Source organism: Gymnoscopelus microlampas (genome assembly GCF_963454915.1).
Source record: "Gymnoscopelus microlampas genome assembly, chromosome: 5".
NCBI lineage: Eukaryota > Metazoa > Chordata > Actinopteri > Myctophiformes > Myctophidae > Gymnoscopelus > Gymnoscopelus microlampas.
Window position 1 is genome coordinate 35,933,856 of NC_139942.1, and position 24,048 is coordinate 35,957,903.

General features: G+C 40.9%; 1 protein-coding gene across 2 annotated transcripts; it reads left to right on the forward strand.

The window, feature by feature from the left end:
• Positions 1-127: 127 nt before the first annotated feature.
• Positions 128-23,669, forward strand: cables1 (Cdk5 and Abl enzyme substrate 1). Of its 2 annotated transcripts, XM_084057536.1 has the most exons (10): positions 128-927; positions 10,369-10,440; positions 10,600-10,692; positions 12,238-12,315; positions 16,977-17,088; positions 18,144-18,306; positions 19,025-19,128; positions 21,042-21,148; positions 21,349-21,556; positions 21,969-23,669. In XM_084057536.1, the coding sequence occupies exons 1-10, from the start codon at positions 278-280 to the stop codon at positions 22,107-22,109; spliced, it is 1,728 nt and encodes a 575-aa protein (XP_083913662.1). In that variant the 5' UTR covers positions 128-277; the 3' UTR covers positions 22,110-23,669. The 2 variants fall into 2 exon arrangements, with proteins under 2 accessions (XP_083913662.1, XP_083913663.1); XM_084057537.1 differs by lacking the exon at positions 12,238-12,315.
• Positions 23,670-24,048: the final 379 nt, after the last annotated feature.

Here is a 24,048-nt window from a genome sequence, read left to right on the forward strand (position 1 = left end):
GCATGGCCAGGCAGGAAAAGAAAAAACAACGTATCCCTCAGAGCCTATTGGTCCGATTCTTTTCCTTGTGCTGCCACAATACAGCGCAACCACGTGACCCCCCTGTTTTTAGCCAGTTTAACGCATGTGCTTTAAAAGACACAACAGGGCCAACTGACAGTCACACACCAACACAATCACCATTAACGCATGATTTTTTAATGTCGCCACGGTAAAGACCCACACACACACCAGCTCGGAGGACTAGTCTCTCAAATCAGTGGAAGACAGGCGGACCATGGCGGCGGCTGCCACGAGCAGCAGCAGCACATCCACATCCACGCTCCAGATCAAGCAGCATTCCAGCCTCGAGACGCAGCAGACACAGCGGAAACAGCGCATCGACCCGAGGAGGAGACAAGCGGCGCTCTCGTTCCTCAGCAATATCTCTCTTGACGGCCGGCCGGTGCAGGATGATTCAGAGGACAATCAGCACGAGGAGGACGATTCAATTGAGGCCAACACCAGGACTAGTACCAGACAGAGCCTGGTTTCCCCGGCGCACACGGCGGCGGGTGCCGGCGGCGGCGGGGCGGCGGCAGCGGCCGTTGCCACAACGAGCGCCGCCCAGGCGCTCAACCAGGCTCTCCTCGCTAACGCCCGGGCGGCTTTTGGGGCGTCGGGGGGTCCCGCTGCTGCCGCTGCCACCGCCCACCACCACCTACCTGGTGCAGCGGAACTCCCGGAGGGAGATCACGCGTTCGCCGGGCCTCCCCCCTCAATATTCAGCTCGCCTTTCTCTGCGGTGCCGCCGGCTACTAGAGGGAGGCTGCAGACCTACACTCAGGGAGTCGTACCTGTGCCCTACTCCTCCTCCAGACAGAACGTCTGCTGTCTGGAGGGAGGACAGATCATAGCCAACTCTGCCATTGAACTGCAGAGGTCAAGGTAACAACTACTGCTGCTGTGACAAGTTCCCCTGCACAGGTCAAGTTTAAAGCCTCGGTTATACTTAGTTGCGTGCCGGTGTCGTGTTCTCTAAATAGCAGATCTACAAGCTCACCACAGCTCCACGAATGTGGCACGTGGTGAGCTTGTAGGTCTGCTATTTACTTGTAGGTCTGCTATTTACTGCACGCAGTAAGTGAGCTTGTAGATCCGCTATTTACTGCACGCAGTAAATGAGCTTGTAGGTCTGCTATTTACTTGTAGGTCTGCTATTTACTGCACGCAGTAAGTGAGCTTGTAGATCCGCTATTTACTGCACGCAGTAAATAAGCTTGTAGACCTGCTATTTACTTGTAGATCTGCTATTTACTGCATGCAGTAAACGACCTTGTAGATCTGGTATTTGCATGTAGATCTGCTAATAAATAGCAGATCTACAAGCTCACCACGTGCAACACCAGCATGCAATTAAGTATAACTCATGCTGCATAGTGCTGAATGTAATTAGCTTAAAAGCAATAATATAACGTGATTAATGTTGCAGCACAGTCAAATCCTCAGTGTTAAAGCTGCAATCCCTAAGTTTTATTATGTCCTACTCTGGTCTGTCACTGTGTGGTCTCCCCAGTGGGAGACAAACAAAATATAAGATGGAATCCCCACTTGGCCAGAGGGGATGTTGCGCTTATGAGCTTGAGGCAGTAGCCTACTACTTAAGTACAAAATAGCCTACTACTTAAGTAGTAGGCTACTGCCTCAAGCTCATAAGCGTTGTTGTCAACCAGTAGGTGTCCTACCCGACACCAGGGTCTAACTTTTGCAATGGAAGACTGGGGAGCTATCTATCACATCCAACCACTGCAGATGTAGCCTAGTTATATTGTAATAACATACTCTACTACCATATATTTTAATAACGTTTTATTCATTAAAATACACAACGTTCTGCATTGCACATGGATAAACTAACACTGAGGCATTTACTGTAGGATTTGGGTTTGTTTTGTTCACTAACATTGATGTCTCAAGTTCATCTGCAGGATCTGCATCTGGAAATGATGAATTAAAATTTACTGGTCCTTGACTGTATTGTAGAATACCCAGACTAGGCTGAATTTTCCAAAAGGATTGTAATTGCAAACGGTTTTGAGGCTTCTTGAGGCTAGGTGCTCAATAGTTTGTCAAGATTTGCAGAAACCCTGTAAAATATATATTTTTTGAAATATTGTCACATTTCCTTGCAAACAAATATCAGACATTAAATTAAGACAAAATGCTAAGCACTTGTCTGGCGCAGTACATGTGATAGCAAAATTACTCCTACTATCAAACGATTTACCACCAGTTAGAACAAAAAACCCATTCATCATGCTTTGTTTTTTGTTATTTCTCACATTGTCTTGGTGACTAAATTAATCAACTTGTGTTCAGTCAGATTTCGGTCAGATTCATTTAACTTTTGCATAGACTGTTGATGAGCTGCCTGAAGACTTCTCAAGAGGAATGACTTCAGCTGTTTGTGTTTGCTTATTTTCCCCATGCAGGTGCACGTGGCCTTGTGACTCAATTGGTCCGTAGAAAGACAAATATGATCACAAGTCTAACAGCTGTGGAGCTGTAACCTAGTTCTTTGTCAGGCAGTTCAGTCAGTGTACCTCGCATTCCAAAATATGCTGCATCTCTCTCTCTCCGTCTCTCCCTCTCTAATGCTTGGTCTTTGTCTCATAGCCTCACATACTGTGTATAAATACAGTATGTGTATATGTGTTTAGTGTATTATAATATACTCTAGCCTGTAATATATTTGTCACTCCAAAACATGGCCCACACCTGCTGTCTCCTTGGTCTCAGTGATGTAAACATCCTGTAACTGTACACCTACACACTACCCAGGCTTGTAGCACTACGACATGATGTATTTTTTATTGTAGCTCTTTGTTTATGCTCCCCATTGGAAGCACAAGGGGAAGCGCTGGGCCACAGCAGGACAACTGTCACTTACAGTCAAACTGGCTCTCTCACTGCCAGTACCTGATGACAAATCCTCTCCAATCCAGTCTTCTTTACTTTACTGAGGGCCATTCTCTTGTGGGGCCGTGTCGCTGCCAGACGTCACAGGGACTTATTTTTCTCGATGAAGCCGATCAGGAGCATTTACACTGCAAAGTCCTGTGTGTCGCTCTGAGAGTGTACAAATACACCCAAGGGTCCATTTGTAGACTCTCAGAGATAAATGAACACTCAGGATTTTACTGTGCTACCCTCCTGACTTCATGGGAATGACATTTACGTAGAATGCCTTCATAGACAATTGCCATACTTGATGCTAATAATCGTTGCGATAGAGCTTCACATACCATATGGTTTTTGAATGTTACACAGTAGCATTATCAGTATTAACTTATCCATTTGTAACTGAGAGTGTACAAATCTAACCAAATGGGTCCATTGGGTTTGTTCACTCTCAGAGTTAGATGAACACTCAGGATTTTACAGTTTTAACTACATTTCTTGACCATCAAGAAAGAATGTTGTACCAAAACAAAACGCAATATGATACCATGAATTCCCACCCTCCCAACCACAAAGTTGCGTTCAGGCCCTCTTTATTTTCAGTCAACCATGCTGTTGTACAGTAAGGTAATACAGCATGCCTTTACTGGTCAAATACTGTCCCCTTGTTTTGGAGTGTGCTTGGAGGGGACATCCATCTATGCCGTTGGTTCTTAAAGTGGGGTCCGGGGACCCCCAGGGGTACTTGAGGGGGTTCCAGGGGGTCCCCAGCAAAATGTGTTAATATAGCATCACAATAATTATGACCTTTTATACTTTGGCTATTCAAAAATCTTGAAAATGTGTGCAAACCTTTGAATATATATATATATATATTTTTTAAAGCGAACATTTGTAACTCAAATCTTTGCTTCTGGGGGGTCCCTGGAACACAATATTTTGAGATGGGGTCCGCGGCCAGATACATATCATTTTGGGGGTCCTTGACATGAAAAATTTGAGAACCACTGATCTATGCAAGCAGAATTCCAAACTGTGGAAGCAAAGCAACCTGTTGATGGAGCGCTGCCATATTCCACGGGCACGCCACTGCAGTCCGGCCGCTCAGCCGCACAGTGCCCGGTCTGTTTTCCCAGGGCAGCTGGTGGAAACGTGTCCAGAGGTCCCTCGCTGAGAAAGGCAGGATGCCCAGGCTTTCTGAGAAGCTGCCTGGCTCTCTGCAACGGCACTTTCTGTCCTCGGTTTCCTCTCCCAGGGGAATCAGAGAGACACTCTTCTTTTCAGGCCTTTCGCCTGCAGTCCTGCTCCCATTCAGGAAGTCTGAAAGCGCTTCCGATGTGCTTCCAAGGGAGACCCTGTTTTGCTTGAAACCATCCTCTTCTGATTATAGATGGTATCGCAGTTCTTTTCCGCTTTCATTTATTATACTGTATTATTATTATACTGTACATATCGTTGCTGTTGGGTGGAAACCTTGTATGTCCAAAATTGTTACTTTGTGTTCCAATGGATCCGATGCAGTTATTACATAGTCACAAGCTCTTGTTAATACTTTTCATTGGTTCGACATAACCACTTTGAAACCTGGCGTCCCTATTTTGGGCATGTTATTGACCTTTTTCAAAAGTAGCAAAAATAGCAGATCTACAAGCTCACATCGTGACGCACTGTGAGCTTGTAGATCGGATGTTTTCGCTGCTTTAGTGCGACACGCAGCGGCACACTCAATTTAAATTTATGATAAAAACTAAAAGATGAAATAGGGAGATACAAGGTTTCTGCCTGACACATGGTATGTAGCACAATCTACAGTATTCCCAACTGGCCTCGTCAGACAGCGAGGTGTGTGAATCCCATCTTCAGTTCAAACAATGGCATTCCAAGTCTCCTCACATTCTTGCTTTGTTAGGTTTGCATCATCGTCAGGAAGCACTAAAACATGTACTGTATTTTAACAAGGCTGTTTTAGCTTGAGCCAGCAGAATCTGCGGCTGTAAAAACAGGCTGCGCAGCCCATTATAATGGTCATTTGGAGTTTTGTGGATTTGAGTCACATCCTTTCTGGTCGAGGTTGAATGTTGTCCTGCTGAAGTCATGGTTGGCATAACCACAGGATTATATAAGAATGCTTAGTGTTCCTTTCCGAATCGTGCAATGCCTTGAACTGTCTGTAAATGGCTTGAGACAGCCAGAGGTTATGTTTAAAAGGACCATAATCAAAACCAGACGGGCAGATACAATGTAGATAAGATAGAGCTGCACGCTTTGACTGGGCTCGGGTTTGTATCGCCTTGTGCTTGTTGCAAAATAGAAGACCACAATGTGACTTGCTCTTGTGTCTCACCCTAAACAACTTGCAGTATGTCGCTATTTTGAGGGTGTAGTCTGTTTCTCTGTTGCCAGGTTCCATGTAGCAGATATATCTGTTGGTTATAAGTTGCACACCACCCAAACCTGTGAGTACTGTAGATGCTTTTTAGTCCTAAAAACAACAGGAGAGGGAATTGAAAATGTGTTGATTCATGGATTCTTTTCTTTTTTTTCTTTTTCTTTTTTAACAATAATTGTATTTTTGTTGGCCTGGCTGAAAATTGTGAGAAGAACCTAGAACATTGGATTTTTTTCCACTCAGCAACTTGCCAATGAAACGGAAGACAATGTCCATGGCAAGCTGCCAACAGGGAGTGCGTGTGAAACAGTTTAATCTCCACCTCTGAGTGGTTCACATTCATTCTTTAACTTAGAGAGGCATGGCATGCCTGACAGGCTGAATATCATTAGATTTTTGTTTTGATTTGAAGTGCTTTCATTGGATTCGAAATCGGGGTATATAATATGGCTATATGGAATTATAACGTACCGTACCTGGAATTGCTGGGGCATGTTCACATTTAAAGGGGAAATGTCTACACTCAGGATTTTGTGGTGAAACGTGTCATGTATTTATGAATATGCATGAATCACTTGAGGCAACAATATTCAACCTGAGAGATGCTTGTTGGTGAGGCTATTGAGCTGTTTTGGGCTTCCTTTTGAAGCTTCTGACCAACTCTTCTTAATGTCAGACTGTTGGACTGATCCAACCTCTGATCCAACCTCTGAGCTGGCAGCAAGGCATCAGCCTCGAGTCTCAAGTGTATGAGTGGTCTCGTCTGGTCCGTGTTATTGTTCCTGTGGTTTCTACTGGCCTGGAAAACATTCTTGGCCGAAAACTAAAAAAGAACACGTCCTGCTGTTGTTCATCTGCAGTGGCTGAATCACAGTCCTAACACTAGCAAACTAGTGGCCCTGGTGAATTGAAAGGCTTGCCCCCCATGCCAGCAGTGCCTTGTCGAACTGGAAGGTCTGTCCCCTGTGCCAGGTGGGGTGTTTTAATGGTCACTGGACATGAACAACAGCAATACAGTGAGGATTTAGATCTTTGCTAAGATTTAGAATGTGAAAGTCAGAACTTTAAACTGAAACAGATCGATTGCTGTAATGTTGACCTTGACTACTAAACATGCAGACTCAACCATGCCTTCAGCAAACTTGCATGTACATTTTCAGATGAGAGATGCCAAACTGCATTACATAAAAAAAGAACAATAGCGTGTGTTTTAACCATGAAATGTTTTTTTTTCCTAAACAGTCATGCTCTCTTTAGATCCATGTGTGGTTTGGCTCAAAAGATGGCAATGTTGATCTGTCCATCTGTCAGTCCAACACCCCCATTCAAGATATCTTGAAAACTACTGTCTGGAATTTGGTGTGCACCTTCATGATCCCCAGAATGTAATGGGCAGATTGCCATGAAACTTTCTGAGTGCATGCATGCCCCCTGATAAATTAATTTGAACAATTTAATTGACCCAACATTCTTTCCCCAAGCACCACCCTCAGGCCAAAGTAACAACTTTGCACCAAGATCCCTACTGATTTTGGTGATGTCATGGATTTTCCTCTAGCACCACCCTTCAGCCAAAATGTCTGAATGTTTTAGTGTTTCAAACACACTTTTTGAGTATTATATGGTAGTTCAATATAAAGTTTTTGCTCTTGTTTATAATAATACTTGTTATACATTGAATATATACACTATACCAAGGCTTATCTGACCTGCCCTTTAAATTGTACTTTTTCCCGCTTTCTTTTTGTCTTCACCGTGTGTGTGTGTGTGTGTGTGTGTGTGTGTGTGTGTGTGTGTGTGTGTGTGTGTGTGTGTGTGTGTGTGTGTGTGTGTGTGTGTGTGTGTGTGTGTGTGTGTGTGTGTGTGTGTGTGTGTGTGTGTGTGTGTGTGTGTGTGTGTGTGTGTGTGTGTGTGTGTGTGTGTGTGGGGGCATCTATTTCAGCATGCTAACTTTCCAGGAAGAAAAATGATGTAGTTTCTATTAGCTTGGAATCCCCATTGATATTGACGTGTCTGAACTGTCCATAGTCCACCAATGAGACACAGAGTGTGTAGATGGAAAGTGTGCCATCTTATAATGAGCATTAATGAGGACCAATGTTGAAAATTACTATTTAAAGACATTTTCAAATATTTCCACAATTTTTGAGATGGGGATTAAGTTACAAGATTACGTGATGGTATATACCGTACGTTTGTGTCCTGGGGAGAAACCACATTCTTTTAGCTGAAAAGTCAGGGGTTCCAAAACGTTTTCAGCTCGAGACCCAAAAGAGTAATTTTCTAAATCATGAATCCCCTTTCAGCCAACCCATCCATTTATCAGTGTTGTCACTGATGGGGGTGGGTTCATCTTAAGACAGCCCGTAAATCACATGATCTCTCTTGTCTGACCTCCAGCTAGAGGTTGTTCCATACGCTTCCACTGGGCATTGTTTTACTATTCATTTCACATGCTTGATGTTCTGCCATGCATTTTATGATTATTATTTAAGGCCGTGATGTACATTAGGCCTGGGGTCTTCAAAAAAACTCAGACCAGGGACCCCTTAGCTGAGAAAGAGATGAAGCAGGGACCCCCACTACATATTGTATAAAATTGTGTTGCAGATTAAACCTTTTAATAGATTTAATTGATAGCTTCATACACTTGTTTGACAGAACTATCATCAGTGTAAATTAATGTTTTTTGTTTGCACATGATCTTTTCCAGTAATATGTTGGATCATGTTAATGTGTATTTTAAGACACCACTTAAAACCTTAATACTGCTCTTTTCTCTGGCATTTCTACAACGCGTCTCAGCACTACACGTTGTGAGCTTGTAGATGTGCTATTTTCTGCAAATGTTCCCCCCAGAATAGGGATTCTAGGACTCAAATGGTTAATGTAAAAAAAATAAGTATCTATCACATAAACATTTGGTTTTGACTGATTGATTGAATACGTTATTAGACCGAAATGTAAACAGCACGAGGTACAGTCAGACATTTAGGCTAAAAGGATAGCAAAAAAAGGTCAAGGGGACTTGTTTCCTTTGTCGTCCTATAATAGGTGACCCCCCTGTAGTAACTCAGGACCCCCTAGGGGTTCCGGACCTCCTTTTGAAGACCCATGCATTAGGCAAAGTTATGGCCTTCTATGCTCCTTGCTTCAGCAGTGAGATAGCACTGTGTGTAAACATTATCTCATCTCATCTCCTCTGCTGTACAATGTCCACTCAGCCAGTGTTGGTTTACCCCCGGGAGATCCTCAAGGACAGTCATCTTTTGTTAATCTGTCCTCTTGCTCTGTTGATCATTAACTTTAGTCTTGCTGCTCAGGACACACAGCCTGTGGTCTTTACCAGATGGAATTGGCACTGAAGAGTAGATGGCTCTGGTCATCAAGTGACCTTTTATGTCGTACGACAACACATTCAGTGCTGCAACATCAATTATGTCATTACCGACCAATTATTTTTTTTAATAATCAAGAAGCATGTGTTTTTATTTTGTATGTATCAAAGAATATTAGATTAGATAAACATCTAATTGTTTTTTCATATTTGACTAAATCAATTTGTCTGATTAACCACCTAAGACCTATTTTATTCTTTGTTGCACAACAGTGTTACACAAAAATAGCACAATGCGGGTTTATCAATATTTCTCCGTAATCGATTAAATCAATTAGTTCTTTAATCTGCAGCCCTAGACACATCTCTCAGTAAGAGTTGATTGACTTGACACTAATAAGTTGTCGGTGTAAAGTACTATGCGTTGTTTTGTTTACAACTCAGCACTGTAAAATTATGTTTTGCACTTGGGTTTTTGCCCGCTAGCAAGATTCTGCAGCAGACTAATGAATTTATTTATGTCAGAGACACTGTCAGAATGTGTCACAGTTTTGTAATTTGCCAATTCATTTATGGTTCATCACATGTGGTTTGTTCTTTGTTGTACCGCGTGGCTAATAAGTTGATTATATTGTTATTGTGGTTCTGAACATGTGATCACAACTTTGTTTGGAATAGTACTATATATGTTGGGTCATTTGTGAAGCTAGTGGCTTACTATGAGGTGGTCTGATAGAAGCTGTCTGTTTCATCATGCAACAGCAAGTTGAAATAAAGGGCATCAGTAAGGTAATGCGTTACATGATGCTTGTGTGTGTCACACACTGAAAATAGATGATCAACATACTTGCTCACAATGTGTCACGCTGAGCTTGTAGATTGACCCGTGTGTAACTCAGGCTTTATTCGTCCCAGTGTCTGATTCTGGAAAATTCTGCGTGATCTTGCATAACTTAGGTGCAGTGGTGTTCATTGATGGCAACCATAACTGACCAATACTCTCTGAGACAGTCGTGTCTTGGCTTTGTAAATAAACCACTGATCACAGAGATAGAACACAGGCAATATAAGACCTACACAGTGTACAGTATTTACTCATGACCTCCTTACACGCAGTTGTTGAACACAAGAGGGGTTTACTCATTGCCCAACGTGTTCGTCACTGAATCTTAAATGTCAACCATCCATCTTGCATGAATACTTAATGATTTGCTAAAGTACTATGTGAAATATTATGAAAACAAAGAATTTTCTTGCCATTTACCTATCAACCTAAATAAGTTCCTTTCTTACTTGAACATTTTTATTTTATTTTGGTATACCATAAATACCTCAGTTGTTTCTTCTTCTCTTCATATTGCACTTATCTCAAGTTGAGAAGGAAATTAATGTTTTAGAGATTTGCTGTGATGAGACATTTTAAGCCTTGCTTTAAAATTCCATGTTTTACTATGCCCTATGTGCCCAGCTAAATTGCATCAGAGTTGCATAGTGTTTACCTATGAAGAGTAAATGACAACCTGACAAGCGTAATTGCTAAAGTAGTTTATACAGTACACTGCAATTGTCTTCAAGCTATATAAAGGACTTATCCTCTTTCTTTTTCCAGTTTATATATTCAGCGGGATAACAGAAAGGCTGATCATCGTTTTGTACATATACAACATTGTACTAAGCGCTTTGTCTATGTGTTTCTCACCAGACGAAGATTAATCTCTCAGCGTTCATCACTGGAGACTCTAGAGGACATTGAGGAGAATGCCCCACTACGCAGGTACTGTATTCAACAGGATCATCTCTCCATTAGGTTATTCGGCACTCAGCCCTAGAGGCATTTCCTTCACCATGGCTTTTATTATGAACATTAATCCAACTGGCACAGTTCACTCTGCTCTAAATAGTTTTTGTTTGTTTGTTTGGTCCACCTTAACAGATGCAGAACCCTATCAGGTTCACCCCGACCAAAGAGCTACAAGAAGATCCACTTCATAAAGAACATGAGGCAACATGATATGCGCAATGGAAGGTATCAAATCAAACAACGTCATCCCTTGGTCAATATAAGCCCTCGTGGATAATGGCAGGGTGCCCTCAGTCAATGAAGTGCAGTTTGAATGTTTCTCACATTACAAGACAAATCCTATGCCAACAGTGCTAGTCTATTTGTTGCACATGAGTTTTGACTTGCAGTGTAGACAAAGTGTAATTGACTTTTAATTTAACTCACTGAGTGCCAGGATTGCCAGAATTATTTCAGAATTGATTCTGAAAAGTGCCAGAGTTTTTTTCACAGAAAACAAAAAGTGCTTAGGAAGCGAGATACAGCCTTTTTCAGTTCTAAGTTAAACAAGGAGTGGATGGAGCTGCACATCTTCAGATGATGATATCTTGGGTTCTGAACATATTTCGCTATTTGACTATTTTTTCAAAAACACGTCAAACACGTTAATGGCACCCAGCGCCATAGCGGTAAAAACACGTGAAACACGTTAATGGCACTCAGTGAGTTAAGAGAGACTGCATGTTCACGGGGCATCCTGTGCTTTCATACATACTGTGTCTGGATACAGATTTTTGATTAGTGTCGCAAATCTGGGATAAATACCATAATGGCAATGAACTCATAAGAGCACATGGCCTATCTCACTGTTTCAAATTAGGATGTTTGCGGTTCACTCAGAGATCCCTCACCACAAACAAATCTGACCACATTGGTATTGAATTCAATGATTTTCTTCTTGTAGTCTTTGTCAAGTGCTGTTATGTTTTATCATTGACATTCCTACATTTTCTTTTAATATATATACAAATAGTTCAGTGAGCCATTACTTTATGCAGCACAGACATTATTTTATCTAAGAATACAGTATAGTACTCTGGATCTGACATAACTATCCCTTGCACTGTTTAGGGTTAGCAGCTATGTTGAAACCTGGCTTTGATGTACAGTAAGAGGAAAGACATATTTTCTATAGTCTTTTTTTTTAGGCAGACCTATTATCCAGTATCTTACAGTACATGGATTGTTATTCATTTTGTGGTGGTCATGGAGTAGTTGACATAATTAAACTGTGTTTAATGTAGTACTATTGACCCAGATTGAACCTCTAAGCAGTTGATAATCAGCATGCCTGTTTGGTAGGCCTAAGTGCCATTTGTTAAATTAACTAATTTGATTACATTTGTTTCTGATCGGTTTATTTCTACCTCATGGTACCTCATGTGGTATAAATGTGATGTGGATTTGCCGCGCCATTTAACAATTGCTTGTTGGTTTACTGACGCTGAAACGATTTGTACTTCCTTACCCAGGTGTTCATGCTTTGATGCAAAAATAATAAGTCTTTGAGTTTTTTTATGCAAAAAATGCATCATTCTTTTCTCCAAACCACTGTCCACATATGTACTAGCCTACATATCCTATAATTCTGAACACAGACCAATTCACACCAAAACACACATTCTGAAGTTTCACCACACTCTTTTTAATAATAATTAAGTTTGCTGCTCACTTTCTATACCTGTAGATGTTTTTAGATAATTAGCTTATTTACCATGTTTTGTTTTATAGGATAGTCCTTATCAGTGGCAGAAGATCCTTCTATAGTGTATTTTCTGTCCTGCCCTATCGAGATTGTAGCCAAGCAGGGTATGTATACCACAGCATGCCAAACCTTATCTTTTTCCAGCCTGCGCTCCCTCTTTCCCTTTGTTTCCCCTTTTTTCTGTGGATGTCTCCTTTACCTGGTGATACATTGGGAAGGATTGGTTTTGGTTGATGCATTTTTATCCTCAAGTAGACACAAAAAAGCCAATGGCTGAAACCGCCTCATAAGTTCCAATGAATGTGTATCTTGTGCAACCTTGTAGCCTAATGCTTGTTGCTTGTATACGTTTTCCATTTTGGCTGAGGTGGCTTTTAGACACGCATCCTTAAAACGTTTTGTTTGTTTTTGTTTTCAAGCCATTTTTGTCCATTGCCCCTGCTGCTGGCTTTGCTGTTCCCATTTAGGATACACGTTCTGTGAAGTTCTTGCTATCCTTCCGTCTGCCCCTTGTAGAGCTTCAACTTCAAAATTGCTACCCAATATGCTATTGTCATGTGTTGTGCAATGGTTTAAGCCTGCAAACAATCCATCATGCTGGATGACTGATGTTTCTGTTTGGGGGTTATACAGACATGATGGTTATTCATAATTTTTGTTTATTCCCTGCCTGGGTTTAGAGAGTAAGTTTTTTGGCACAAGAAGAGCAAATGTCTCTGGCTTATCTGTAGAAAGAGCTAAGCTTGCTTCCTTCTTAAAGCAACCCGGGCCCCGTGTTATGGGAACATAAATTGGTTCACAGAGCCTGCAATCTCCCACCTGGCCTGCATGGAGGCTCTGATCTGGCCTTGGTTGATGTAACCTCCCCACCTCAGAGACCGTAAAGTGCAAACTCCCTCCCGGCCTGCCCTGCATGGACTCTGCATAGCTCTGCTCTGACCTTGCTCTGATGTTTTGGAGGAAATCAGTGAAAGAGAAAGGGGATGGATAAACAGCAGATGATACAATGGACAGAGAGAAAAGCACCTTACTGGTGCTTACTGAAGAGCATAACGGGTTCAATTTTGTTTGTGGAATTTCCTAAGCCAGTCAAACAGTACAGTGCAAAGTGAATGGTTAATGAACTATCCAGTGGGCACACGACGTTTGAATGCCCATTGCTGTTTGATGATACTATACGGTCAGGTTCTTTGGCTGGGCACAGGTGATTGCAAAATGTCAAATTGCAAAAAATGTATTAACAGTTGACTGGTTCAAATTCCAGTTTCAAATTGTATTCCAGCAGTTGATAACCAAGTTCCCAGCCATTTAAAGGAACATACTGGTGTCAATTACATGTCATTGTTTATTCACAGATTCCTGGCAAACATTGTACATAAACGTAGACAATGTTCCCGTTAATTGCTTTATTTTTTGATTTTGCATAATGTTTACATTTTCTCCAAAGTGTTGCTGAACTCACCTGAATGGCTAAACATCATTACACATGGATGTTTTCATAAATCAATCTTTACTCCATGGACTATTTTCAGCTATACTTTTCAAATCAATCAATGCTTAAAAAACATGACAACATATCTTTGACAAACAATAACTGCACAATGATATTTAGCATGTTGGATTAGCATGTTTTAAGTTTCTGCAAATTGATTTTCATATCTTATCAAAATCAATGGAATTCAAAGGCTTCCTCAACAATCAAACAGTCGTAGTCACTCTAGTCAAAGCAAGAGTAGAATGTAATAAAGTAGCATGTTACTGTAATTATATTTTTTTGTGATAACGAGTATGAAAGTGTGAGATTTATTGTAAGTTCAGCAAATTTAGACCTATACTGTATGTGTCTCTTACATACAGTACCTTGCTACAACAGGATCATGTTCAAGTAACGGCAAAAAAAGCAGATTGTAGGTAGGCTACCACAAGGGAGTGGTGAGTAAATAGGAACGATGTCAATTCAAATGAGTCCTGATTTAATGACACAGTTCAGCCATCATGTACACTTTTAGTTGCCATTATTTAGCAACGCTGGAAAGTTTTGGGTGACCTCACTTTCCCCTAGTGTGGCCTGTATTGGGCAGCCACAATGCTATTGGAACAAGGCTGTTTTCAGTAAACAGGAAATTAAATATATTTTCTCTGCTGCAGCAAGAGAACATTGTTTTAATGACCACTTATTGTGACCAATTACAATTAATGCAGAAGTAGTAACAAGTAGTATAACTAATAGCTTTTTTTCGGGGAGTATTAAATAAAGTAATTAGTTGCCGATGGAAGTATTCATGAGTAATATGTAGTATATTACTTTTTAAAAGTAAATTGGCAACTGGCAAAACTTACCAAATGATTATTTTGGTCCTTAATTAATAGCCACTGCTACCTCTTATTATTCTCTGTCTGACCCCAATTACATGTATTGTTTTAGTGTCGTAGTAACATAGCAGTTCAGTTCAATTGCTAATTAGATCAGGTCTCTAGAGCATTACCTCAGAGTTATGGGAACTGTGAACGACTGAACACTGCTAATTTCACATCTATCTTTTTGGAAACGTAGTCATTTTGTTTTGAGTGTTTAAAGCATAGCAGTTCTACAGTAGGCCTAATTTCCTTTGGACAGTTTCAGCTAATATTGTTGACCAAAATAGGTTAATATTTGAAATCATCTCGATGCTTGATTTAGTCCAAACCTTGGAGCACTGGTCATGTAGATTATAACACTACTAACAGAAACATTCTGAATTCAGCTATTCTGCATGAAATTTGACATCGTAAGCAATTCTTTTTATGATTTCCTCTTTGTCGTCCACCGCAATAAGCTGAGCTCCCCGTTTTAAATTTCTGGCTGGCTTCAAAGAAAGCTCTCTTCCTAGAGGGCTTTTGGTTTTCTGTTTTTCTCCTTCTTGCCTCTTGGCTGTTCTCTTGAGTCGTCCGCTGTCTGGGGATCTCTCCATGTCCGTCTATCAACAGATTGTTTACGAAATAACACTGTTTTCATTGCAGCAGTTTGACCCCACATGCCATTACAACACTGGGGTTGTCATGCCCTCTTGGTTATTTGTTTCATTCTTATATGGGTATCATTTTAAATCTGAAAATGAGACCACGGTGGGAAGAATAAGAAGAGCTCCAAAACACTTCACAGATTCCCGTATTGTTATTGTTGTCAGTTTTATCTGAAAATTCCAATTTGAGGATTACATCTATTTATTTATAAAATGACAGGTGGAATTCACTATTAAGAATCACCAGGATCATGCTTGAGGTTCAGGATTTTATCTTCTGCATATTATTAGTGTGTTCTGCTTCTTACATTTATTAGTTTGGTTCCTCTGGTAGTACCTTTTATGACTCCCCTGGCAACAGCCGTGGCCAGAGGAATTATGTTTTTGGGTTGTCAGTCTTCACTACATATGAGTCTAGACAGACACGGGTGTGCGGTGGTTGGCATAGGCATACAACCGTGATGCAGTATTTGTAGTTATTTTTAAGTTTTATAGGTCCATGCTGGCGTCATTGCATATTCACAGCTTTGACCATGTACATAAACATAGACCATTATCCTGTATATAACTGGGCCCTTCATGTTTTGGCTATAACTCTTGAACCGTAGGTCGCACAGTCAAAATCCTTTTCCCCCTGGATTCCTTCGATCATGATGCAACTCCCCATGTAAGCCCCGGGCATGTGTGTGGTAGCTGTTAGCTATAGTAATCTCTTAGTTACACCAACATGGTTTGTGAAGCACTTTGTTTATGTTTATTTATTAAGATGATAAAGATCAGTCACACACTAGACACCAACTTAAATGGACAGAAACTAACTGCTGTATGGATGTAGTGAACATTAAAGTTTTTAAATTAGCTGTTGTACTGTAGATAGATAGACAACTAAACAACATACATAAACAATCTATCCCCAGTCCTGCGTTTAAGACACGGAGGAGAAGCAGAGACAACCCACTACCCATTCATTTTAGCCAAAAAATAAATCAATATAAGTTAAGTGAATGGGTTGGTGAGGGTCCTACCAGTCCATTATATCAGCCAGTCAGTCAGTATGGCAGGGCATTCAAATTGCGCAAATGACTGATTACCCAGCCTTTATGTTTGTGTCTAAACCAGCAAGGAGGTCATTTAAGTTTTATCACAGTTCTAAAAAAGGTGTTGAACACAGCTTAAACATGGCTTAGCCTTGGGCTGTACTGAGGCTATTCAGTTACAGTAAGTACAGCAATATGACAAACCCTTAGATGTTTCAGTTGGCATGTGACGGCCTCAGAGTTTGTTGACAACAGCAAGCGTGGAACACAGGCGCATTTGGCCCTCGCTGACTTGACTCAGCAGCGTCCACGGTTTGCTCTACTGACACAGTTCTCCTACAGGCCTGCATATCTCTACTCAGCAAACCATATGACCTGTTGGAAAGCTCTCACATCAGTGTGGTATTTCAAGTATTGGTGACACAGCATCTCAGCTGGAAGAGACTGCTGCCCTGCCGGAGTGAAACCCTACTCTTTCCTTGTCCCCCCCACCTCCCAAGGGCGCACTTGACTTTAATTGCCCAGAAACATGCCAAAAGAGACGAGCAATCACTGGAGCTGTGCCAATGGATGAGTGCAGATCGATACTGGGGCATATCTGATAGGTTGATAGGGAAGTGGCAGTTAGCTGTGACAGGCAGGAATCAACAGTGGGGTGGAAGGGAACGTAATGACGCTGCAGGGTGCATTTTTGCATGAGAGTTGTAAAGGTCTTGTGCCCGACAGGGACATCAAACTGGAAGGAGGAGGAGGGCGCCAGCGTCATCCCTCGGGTGGCGTCAGCGCCAAGGAGATGGTGATTGGGCTGGAAGGAGTGGAGCTGGGAGCTGACGGAAAGGTGAGATACCATCAGAGGTGTGCTGCAGTGCACCGTTAAATCCTCAGTGTTCATTTAACTCTTGAGAGTGAGTGTACAAATCTGTCCTTTTGGTTCAATTTGTACAGTCTCAGAGTTAACAGATCCAAAAAAGGCCCCAACTATCAATCGTTTTGCTCGGGCCCCCTGGAAAACCAATCAAGGACCCTTGGGGGTCCCCAGACCTCATGTTGAGAGCCACTGGTAGAATACATGTATATGCATACATGTATATAACATTTACAGCTTGCAAAGCAATGTTTGGATTCACGGTTTTAACATCAAAACCGGGAACCGGGAAAATATTATATTTTAGCTATATATACAGTATATAGCACATTGGTTGGGTATTAAACAATTGCAGAAATACAAGCTCACAGCACGTCACTTCGTGCTGCGAGCTTGTAGATCTGCGATTTAATGAAAAATCTTGAAAATGTGTGCAAATCTTTGGATACTATTTTTGGATATAATTATTTTTAAGCGAACATTTTTTACTCAAATCTTTTGCCTCTGGGGGTCCCTGGAACAAAATATTTTTTTAGATCGTGTCCGTGGCCAAATACAATTTTGGGGGTCCTTGACATGAAAAAGTTTGAGCACCACTGATATAGCAACATATCTTTTTTTCAGAAAACTGTAAGGATTTAGAAGACATTTGTAGAATCGGCCTCAGGTCTTAATGGGATCACGAGGCTCACTTGTATGTTGCTAGCCTGGCATTGGCCAGACTGATACCACTCTCACGTTCCTCCTCGGTATCAGTCTGGTCTTCGGCCCATAGGGAGCGAGTATGAGAAATCAGAAAAGGATTTTGATGCTTTTCACTGTTGTACGGACAGCAGTTGAAACGCAGTCACTGATTGGCCCGATCATTTTATGATTTCTCATACTCGCTCTCTATGGGCCGAAGTCCAGACTGATAACGGGGAGGAACGTGAGAGTGAATCCACGTTATCAGTCTGGCCAATGCCAGGCTAGTATGTTGCTGCTTGTTTGCTAACATATCATTGTGTATCTGCACCTGGTGTCTGCAGACGGTGTCCTACACCCAGTTTCTGTATCCCACTAACGTCCTGGGTGGTCCTGGGCGACGGAACACCATCGACTCCACCTCGTCCTTCTCCCAATCACGAAACGCCAGTCACCGTAGCCTCAGCTTGGGTCGTGCCAACAGTAATCAGAGCAGCACAGACACAGGTTGCCCCCATTAATCAACTTGTTCTGATAATTGCTTCATTATTACGTAATTGCCTGATTGTAATTATTTGAACTAAGCACAATTATTTTTGCACAATCGTTCGAAAAGTCCATTATCTGTATAAAAACAGCATGGAATTTTGGGCATATTTTGCAACAGTTTTGGCCGTAGTATATTATTTAATAAGATAATTGGTATCGGTCATTATCAGTAATGTTTTGGTATATTTCAGTAATAGGCTTTGTATATTTAAGTTATTTGTCATATCTGCCCAGGGCATCTGTTTGGTCTGAAAGGCAAATCATTTTAATTTATATTTGTGTTCCAATGATCAATGCAAAAACACATAATTAATCGCAATTATTTGTATGACAATAAATCGTCAACTAAAATGTGTTGTGACTGGCCCTAGCCCCCACTAATCACCTTGTTCAGATAATTGCGATTCATGCGGCTATACTTTTAGTACTGTTTATCTTGCATAACACGTTGTATAGACTGTAGACACTTTGCAATGAAGCAGTATGTTTGCTACTACCATAGCAAATTAAGTTATTAGCTGCTGTTTCCAATGTATTTTCCTTCTGTGAAGTAATACGCCCGCGCAATGCACACTAGAGCTGTGTCGGATTCTGAAAAGAAGATGTTTTGCAGACTCATTTTGCATCTGGCTCATTTGTCTTCTGATCTCTGTTATTGTGTTCATGGTCTCGTCAGGGAATGATCTGGGGGACTTTCGTGAGTATGACCCCAATCTGTTGGATGACCCCCAGTGGCCTTGTGGGAAGCACAAGAGAGTTCTCATCTTTCCTTCCTACATGGTGAGAGAGCACTCTGCATTTATCATAGTCAGACTCAGAATTATTTATTTTTCCAAGTATATGTACGCAGACAGTACAAGGAGTTTTGCTTGGAGAGGTTGGTGTCTTGTAAACAACAACACATTCCAAATATTTACACACTAAGTTATGTACAGTTAAGTTATGGGACACTAACGAAAATGACATCAATGTTTTCCCATTGAGATTAGAATGGAAAATGTTGTCTTGGTTGAGAAACTCACATCCCTCTGTGAAATTAACTATAACATTCCATCCCTATCAAGTTCTAAGATATATTTCTTTTCTATGTATTTATTTCTTCATTATTGTCTGCATATTTGCTGATCTGCTGGCGTTTTCAGTCAAGTGTGTGTGTGTGTGTGTGTGTGTGTGTGTGTGTGTGTGGGGAAAATCTTCCTGAAGTTTATCAATTCTTCTGGGTGAAAGCCACAAGTATATGTCATTATCATGTCAGTCTCTAATCAACCAGATAATTTGTCCAAAGCCTCTTTCTTTCTCTCTCCAATCCACTTCTATCACTTTGGGTCTGGTTAAATATATTCACCATATCACCAACCCACTGGTCAGTAGCTATTTAAGCAGTCCCTCCACCAACCCATCAATAGCTAGCATCACATTTCTGGCTCTTGCTACTGTGGCCGCTGTACGTACTAATCACTCTCTCATGTTCCGGAAAGGAACGGATGTTTTATTGTGTTCGCAGAGGGGAAAAATACCAGTCTCTCGTCTCATTCTTTACTGGGCTCTGTTTTTGTTACTGTGGAATGGCAAAATACACAGTGAGGGTTGAAATGTTCAGTCAAGGCCAGACAATGTTTTCTCTTCTCTTCCTCCAATTGCGAAACCCCAGCCTCTCCCAACAATAGCTATTGTGTTTACTACAGGATTTGAACCAGTGACTTCTGAACATTTCGCTCTATGACCGTGGTGCTTAGAAGCCATGACTTTCCCTGGCTGGATTTTCAGGCTGTACAAGCAGGAGATAACAGAAGTTTTTTTTGGTTTAGTTTTTTAGCTTAGCTTACAGTCAGGGAAGTTTCTATGAATCAGAGAAAAATGTTAGCTTCACTTGTTTTAAGTGAGTGTAGGAGTGTAGAGATTTTAGCATAGTTTTTACCCCCTTTGTCCCTTTAGTCTATATGTAGATGTTTGGAATAACATACTTTGGGTAAAATGAATAAATAAAGACCTGTTTTGGTGCGGTGTCACATAGCGATAGTAGACAATTTTCTGTTGTCCAAGGCCTGTACTTTCATACAGTGTATTCATTTAGCAATTTAGCAATAATGAGGATTATTTCAACTGCATTTGACCAGACTCCTTGACTAGAAAACAATCCCCACTTCTACATGTTTGTGCAATGACATTTCATTTTTTATTCTTATATTTACATACAGTATGTCAGTATAGTTACCAGGTAAAAACAGGTTTTGCACCTTCATAAAATGTACTGTAGGTCAGAATGAAATCAAATAACATTTAAGCAATAAGAACATTATATCAGGTAAGTCGGTGATCACAGAAAAAAAGTATACCACACTAAATTGACTTTCTGATACTTTTCCTGCTGTAGAACAAATAATTTATATACTTTACTGTAGCTGATTCTCGTTGACTTATGGTTGCTGAAGGAGCGGAAAAATTAATGGCATAACCTAGCAATTAGTCAAGTACATTTTTCTGCTTGTCTGTGTGTGTATGTGAGCCAATCGATGTATATAAGCCACCCAATGCAGGAGAGTACAGCATGACACCTGTGTAGTGTTCCTCCTGCCTCAGCTTTCAGATTCACGGTGCACCAGTGGAACCCAACACCTGTGTGTGGGGATCCAGTCACCTTTACTCAGCTCCCAGGGTGTCTCTCTGACACCTTGTCTCGTTTTCCCTTTCAGACCACAGTCATTGAGTACGTCAAACCATCTGACCTCAAGAAGGACATGAACGAGACCTTTAAAGAGAAATTCCCTCACGTCAGGTTGACGCTCAGCAAAATAAGGAGGTATGATCGTCGCAAGTTCGTACCATATAGGTGATCTCTGGAAAAAAATGTCATATCATGTCATGTCCATGGATTAAACTGATTTCAGTCATTTGGATTCCATTCCATGCTTTCAGGGTTTAGTGAATAACCAGGAATTGTTTCACTTAGTTTTGTCTAATCCTAATTCATTTCTTTCATTTGTCTCTCTTGGACCACAGCTTGAAGAGGGAGATTAGGAAGCTTGTACAGTTTGAGTGTGGCTATGAAGAGCCTATTGTGGCCATGGCCTTTGTCTACTTTGAGAAGCTGGTGCTCCAGGGCAAACTCAACAAGCAGAACCGCAAGCTCTGTGCTGGTGCTTGTGTCCTTCTAGCGGCCAAGATCGGTGGAGACCTTAAGAAACACGATGTCAAGCATCTGATAGATGTAAGGTTCTTCAGTAAAAGGTCTAGCCTCAAGGCCTTGCTGAGTAACAGTGAAAATATGAAAACATAAATCTGTAAATACAGGAATCTTGAGTTTTCAGTTAATCTGTAAATTAGATTAATTTCCTTTATTGCCATTCAGGTGCATGGCCATTTTGATTGCAACTCCCTGTCAATGCATTAAAAAAATTGAAAAATAATATAAATGTCAACCTATATACTAATAGCAATTAGTTAACGTTACTGAAAGGTCATAAAGAATCTAGAAAACAAAACATAAAATGGCTGCTGGTTGCTTAATTCTAGTTAATCTCAAGTGCCCGACAAAATGCCCTGATGTGCTAGATCTAGACATTTACAAAACGAAAGACACTGATGCTCACTGATATCTCAATCTCACTTCTTCCGTGCAGAAACTGGAGGAGCGGTTCAGGGTGAACCGCAGAGAGCTGATAGCCTTTGAGTTCCCGGTTCTGGTGGCACTGGAGTTCAACCTGCACCTGCCAGAGCATGAGGTCATGCCCCACTACAGACGCCTACTGCAGACCTCCTAGCATTAGTGACCCGTCAGGGGGAATGCCACTTCAGGTTCTCCTCCTGATCTCCGGGTCTCCACCCTCCTTCCACCCGTCTCTTCCACAGGTCAAGGTAGCCCTTGTTGTCTCTAAACTGTACCTACTCATCACTACAGCCAACATGCTCCCTCCTCTCAGAGAATTGATATTGGCCAAAGTGACGCACATTTCAAACCATATTTTTCAAGTTCCGACTCCTACATTCTTCATCACTGCATATTCTGATGGACGTATGAACGAAAGGGTTCAGCCGTCCGCACTTAAGTTGATTGTTTTTTCCAGTTTGTGTATTTTCGCATCTCCTATCACTTCACTTTTATATCTCTTAGGCCTCTTTTTATCTTTGTGGTTAAGAGGGTTGTACAAAATTTTTTTTTTGTTTGAATACAATGGACTTTTTGTAAGGGAAGCAATCGATGATTGTACGATTTTTCATCACCTTTTTCATTACAATCCTTATTGTGAACTTTGGCATGGTTGGTTGCCTTCTGACTTTGAAAACAAATTGATCGAAGCCGCAAAGTGGCTGCTTTTGACTGGACTGTTATTTCTCGATTCCTCCCAGTTCCTCCTTTTGCAAGTCATTCTCCAGTTCCTCTTCACTGAAAGTGCACTTTTTGTGGCAGCCATTTTGAAACAAGTAATGTGTTTTGGAAATATCCCTGAAACAGAAGCTGTGTTCATAAACACCACATCAGACAAGAAATATGATTGGACCTGGATTTTATTTTTTCTCATTGCTAAATCACTCTTTTCTAGTAAACAATCCACTATCCGCATGAGAATTCGTTTTCAAATGCAAACTACAGTACTTGCAAATCTGTTGAGATTTCCTACAGTGTATTCTTTACAGCTTAAGTATTCCTTGTTTTCTACCTGTTGAATGCTTACTCTGGACGTATGGAGACAGTGTGTATTTTCCTTTGCTCTATGTTAGAGTGTATTGCCAGCACGTTTACAGTGCTATACTCGAGGGTGGGGAGGGTTGTTCTGAAGAGCTGATCACAAGAGTAAAATGCCATTCACTAATGATCAGTAGTTGGGTGTTTAGAATACAACTTGAATTTCATTCATTCATATTTGAATTCAATATTAATTAAATTGTGTTTTTCTGAAACATCAAAACATTTACAGCTACACCAGTGTGACCAATTACAGTAATTTTCCACTACATTTATGCCTAATGTCTGGCATGTATTTTGACTTGAATTCTTTGTATTACCTTGATTAAAAAAAAAGTTATTGGACTGAATTATTTAGCATAATAAGAGAACCACCTAGTATTGAGAAGCCACAAATCAGGAACATAGGCCTTCTTATAAAAGTGTATTCAATGCTGCACAGATGTATTGATTGTAAAAAATAAAAAGAAAGGAAAGAAAGAAAAACAAGTCTTAATGAGAGGAAATGGACTGTTGTGACTTGACGTGAAGTACGGTTGAGCTACGTTCTGTTCGTAAGCCCAAAGAGTTTGCTGTATGACACATTAAAAAGCTTTGTGAAAGCTCATGTTCGAACTGATTTCATGTGTATGTAAATAAGCTGCTTTGCTTGTTCAATAAAACAAGATTCTGAAATATGGAGAAAATAGGTTTTTGTAATTGATCATGTCAAAGTAGTCAATGGATGAAGCAAGTTTCTTTGTCAAATTTGTATTTATTTATTTTCTTTACAGTTGACGTAAGTGTGTGTGTGTGTGTGTGTGTGTGTGTGTGTGTGTGTGTGTGTGTGTGTGTGTGTGTGTGTGTGTGTGTGTGTGTGTGTGTGTGTGTGTGTGTGTGTTGCTATACTTGTGTACAACCAAAATTCAGAATTCTTCTGGTCCTCCGGCATCAGATAAAGAATTTTGGAGTTGTACAATTAGGAAATTCTTCAGGTTGGGTTAGGGGTTTGTGTGTGTGTGTGTGTGTGTGTGTAT

Coding starts and splice junctions, on each gene's coding strand:
- cables1 (XM_084057536.1), top strand. CDS start 278: ATGGCGGCGGCTGCCACGAGCAGCAGCAGCACATCCACATCCACGCTC. Junction 10,693..12,237: donor CATGATATGCGCAATGGAAG/GTATCAAATCAA, acceptor TTTGTTTTATAG/GATAGTCCTTATCAGTGGCA. Junction 12,316..16,976: donor CGAGATTGTAGCCAAGCAGG/GTATGTATACCA, acceptor TGTGCCCGACAG/GGACATCAAACTGGAAGGAG.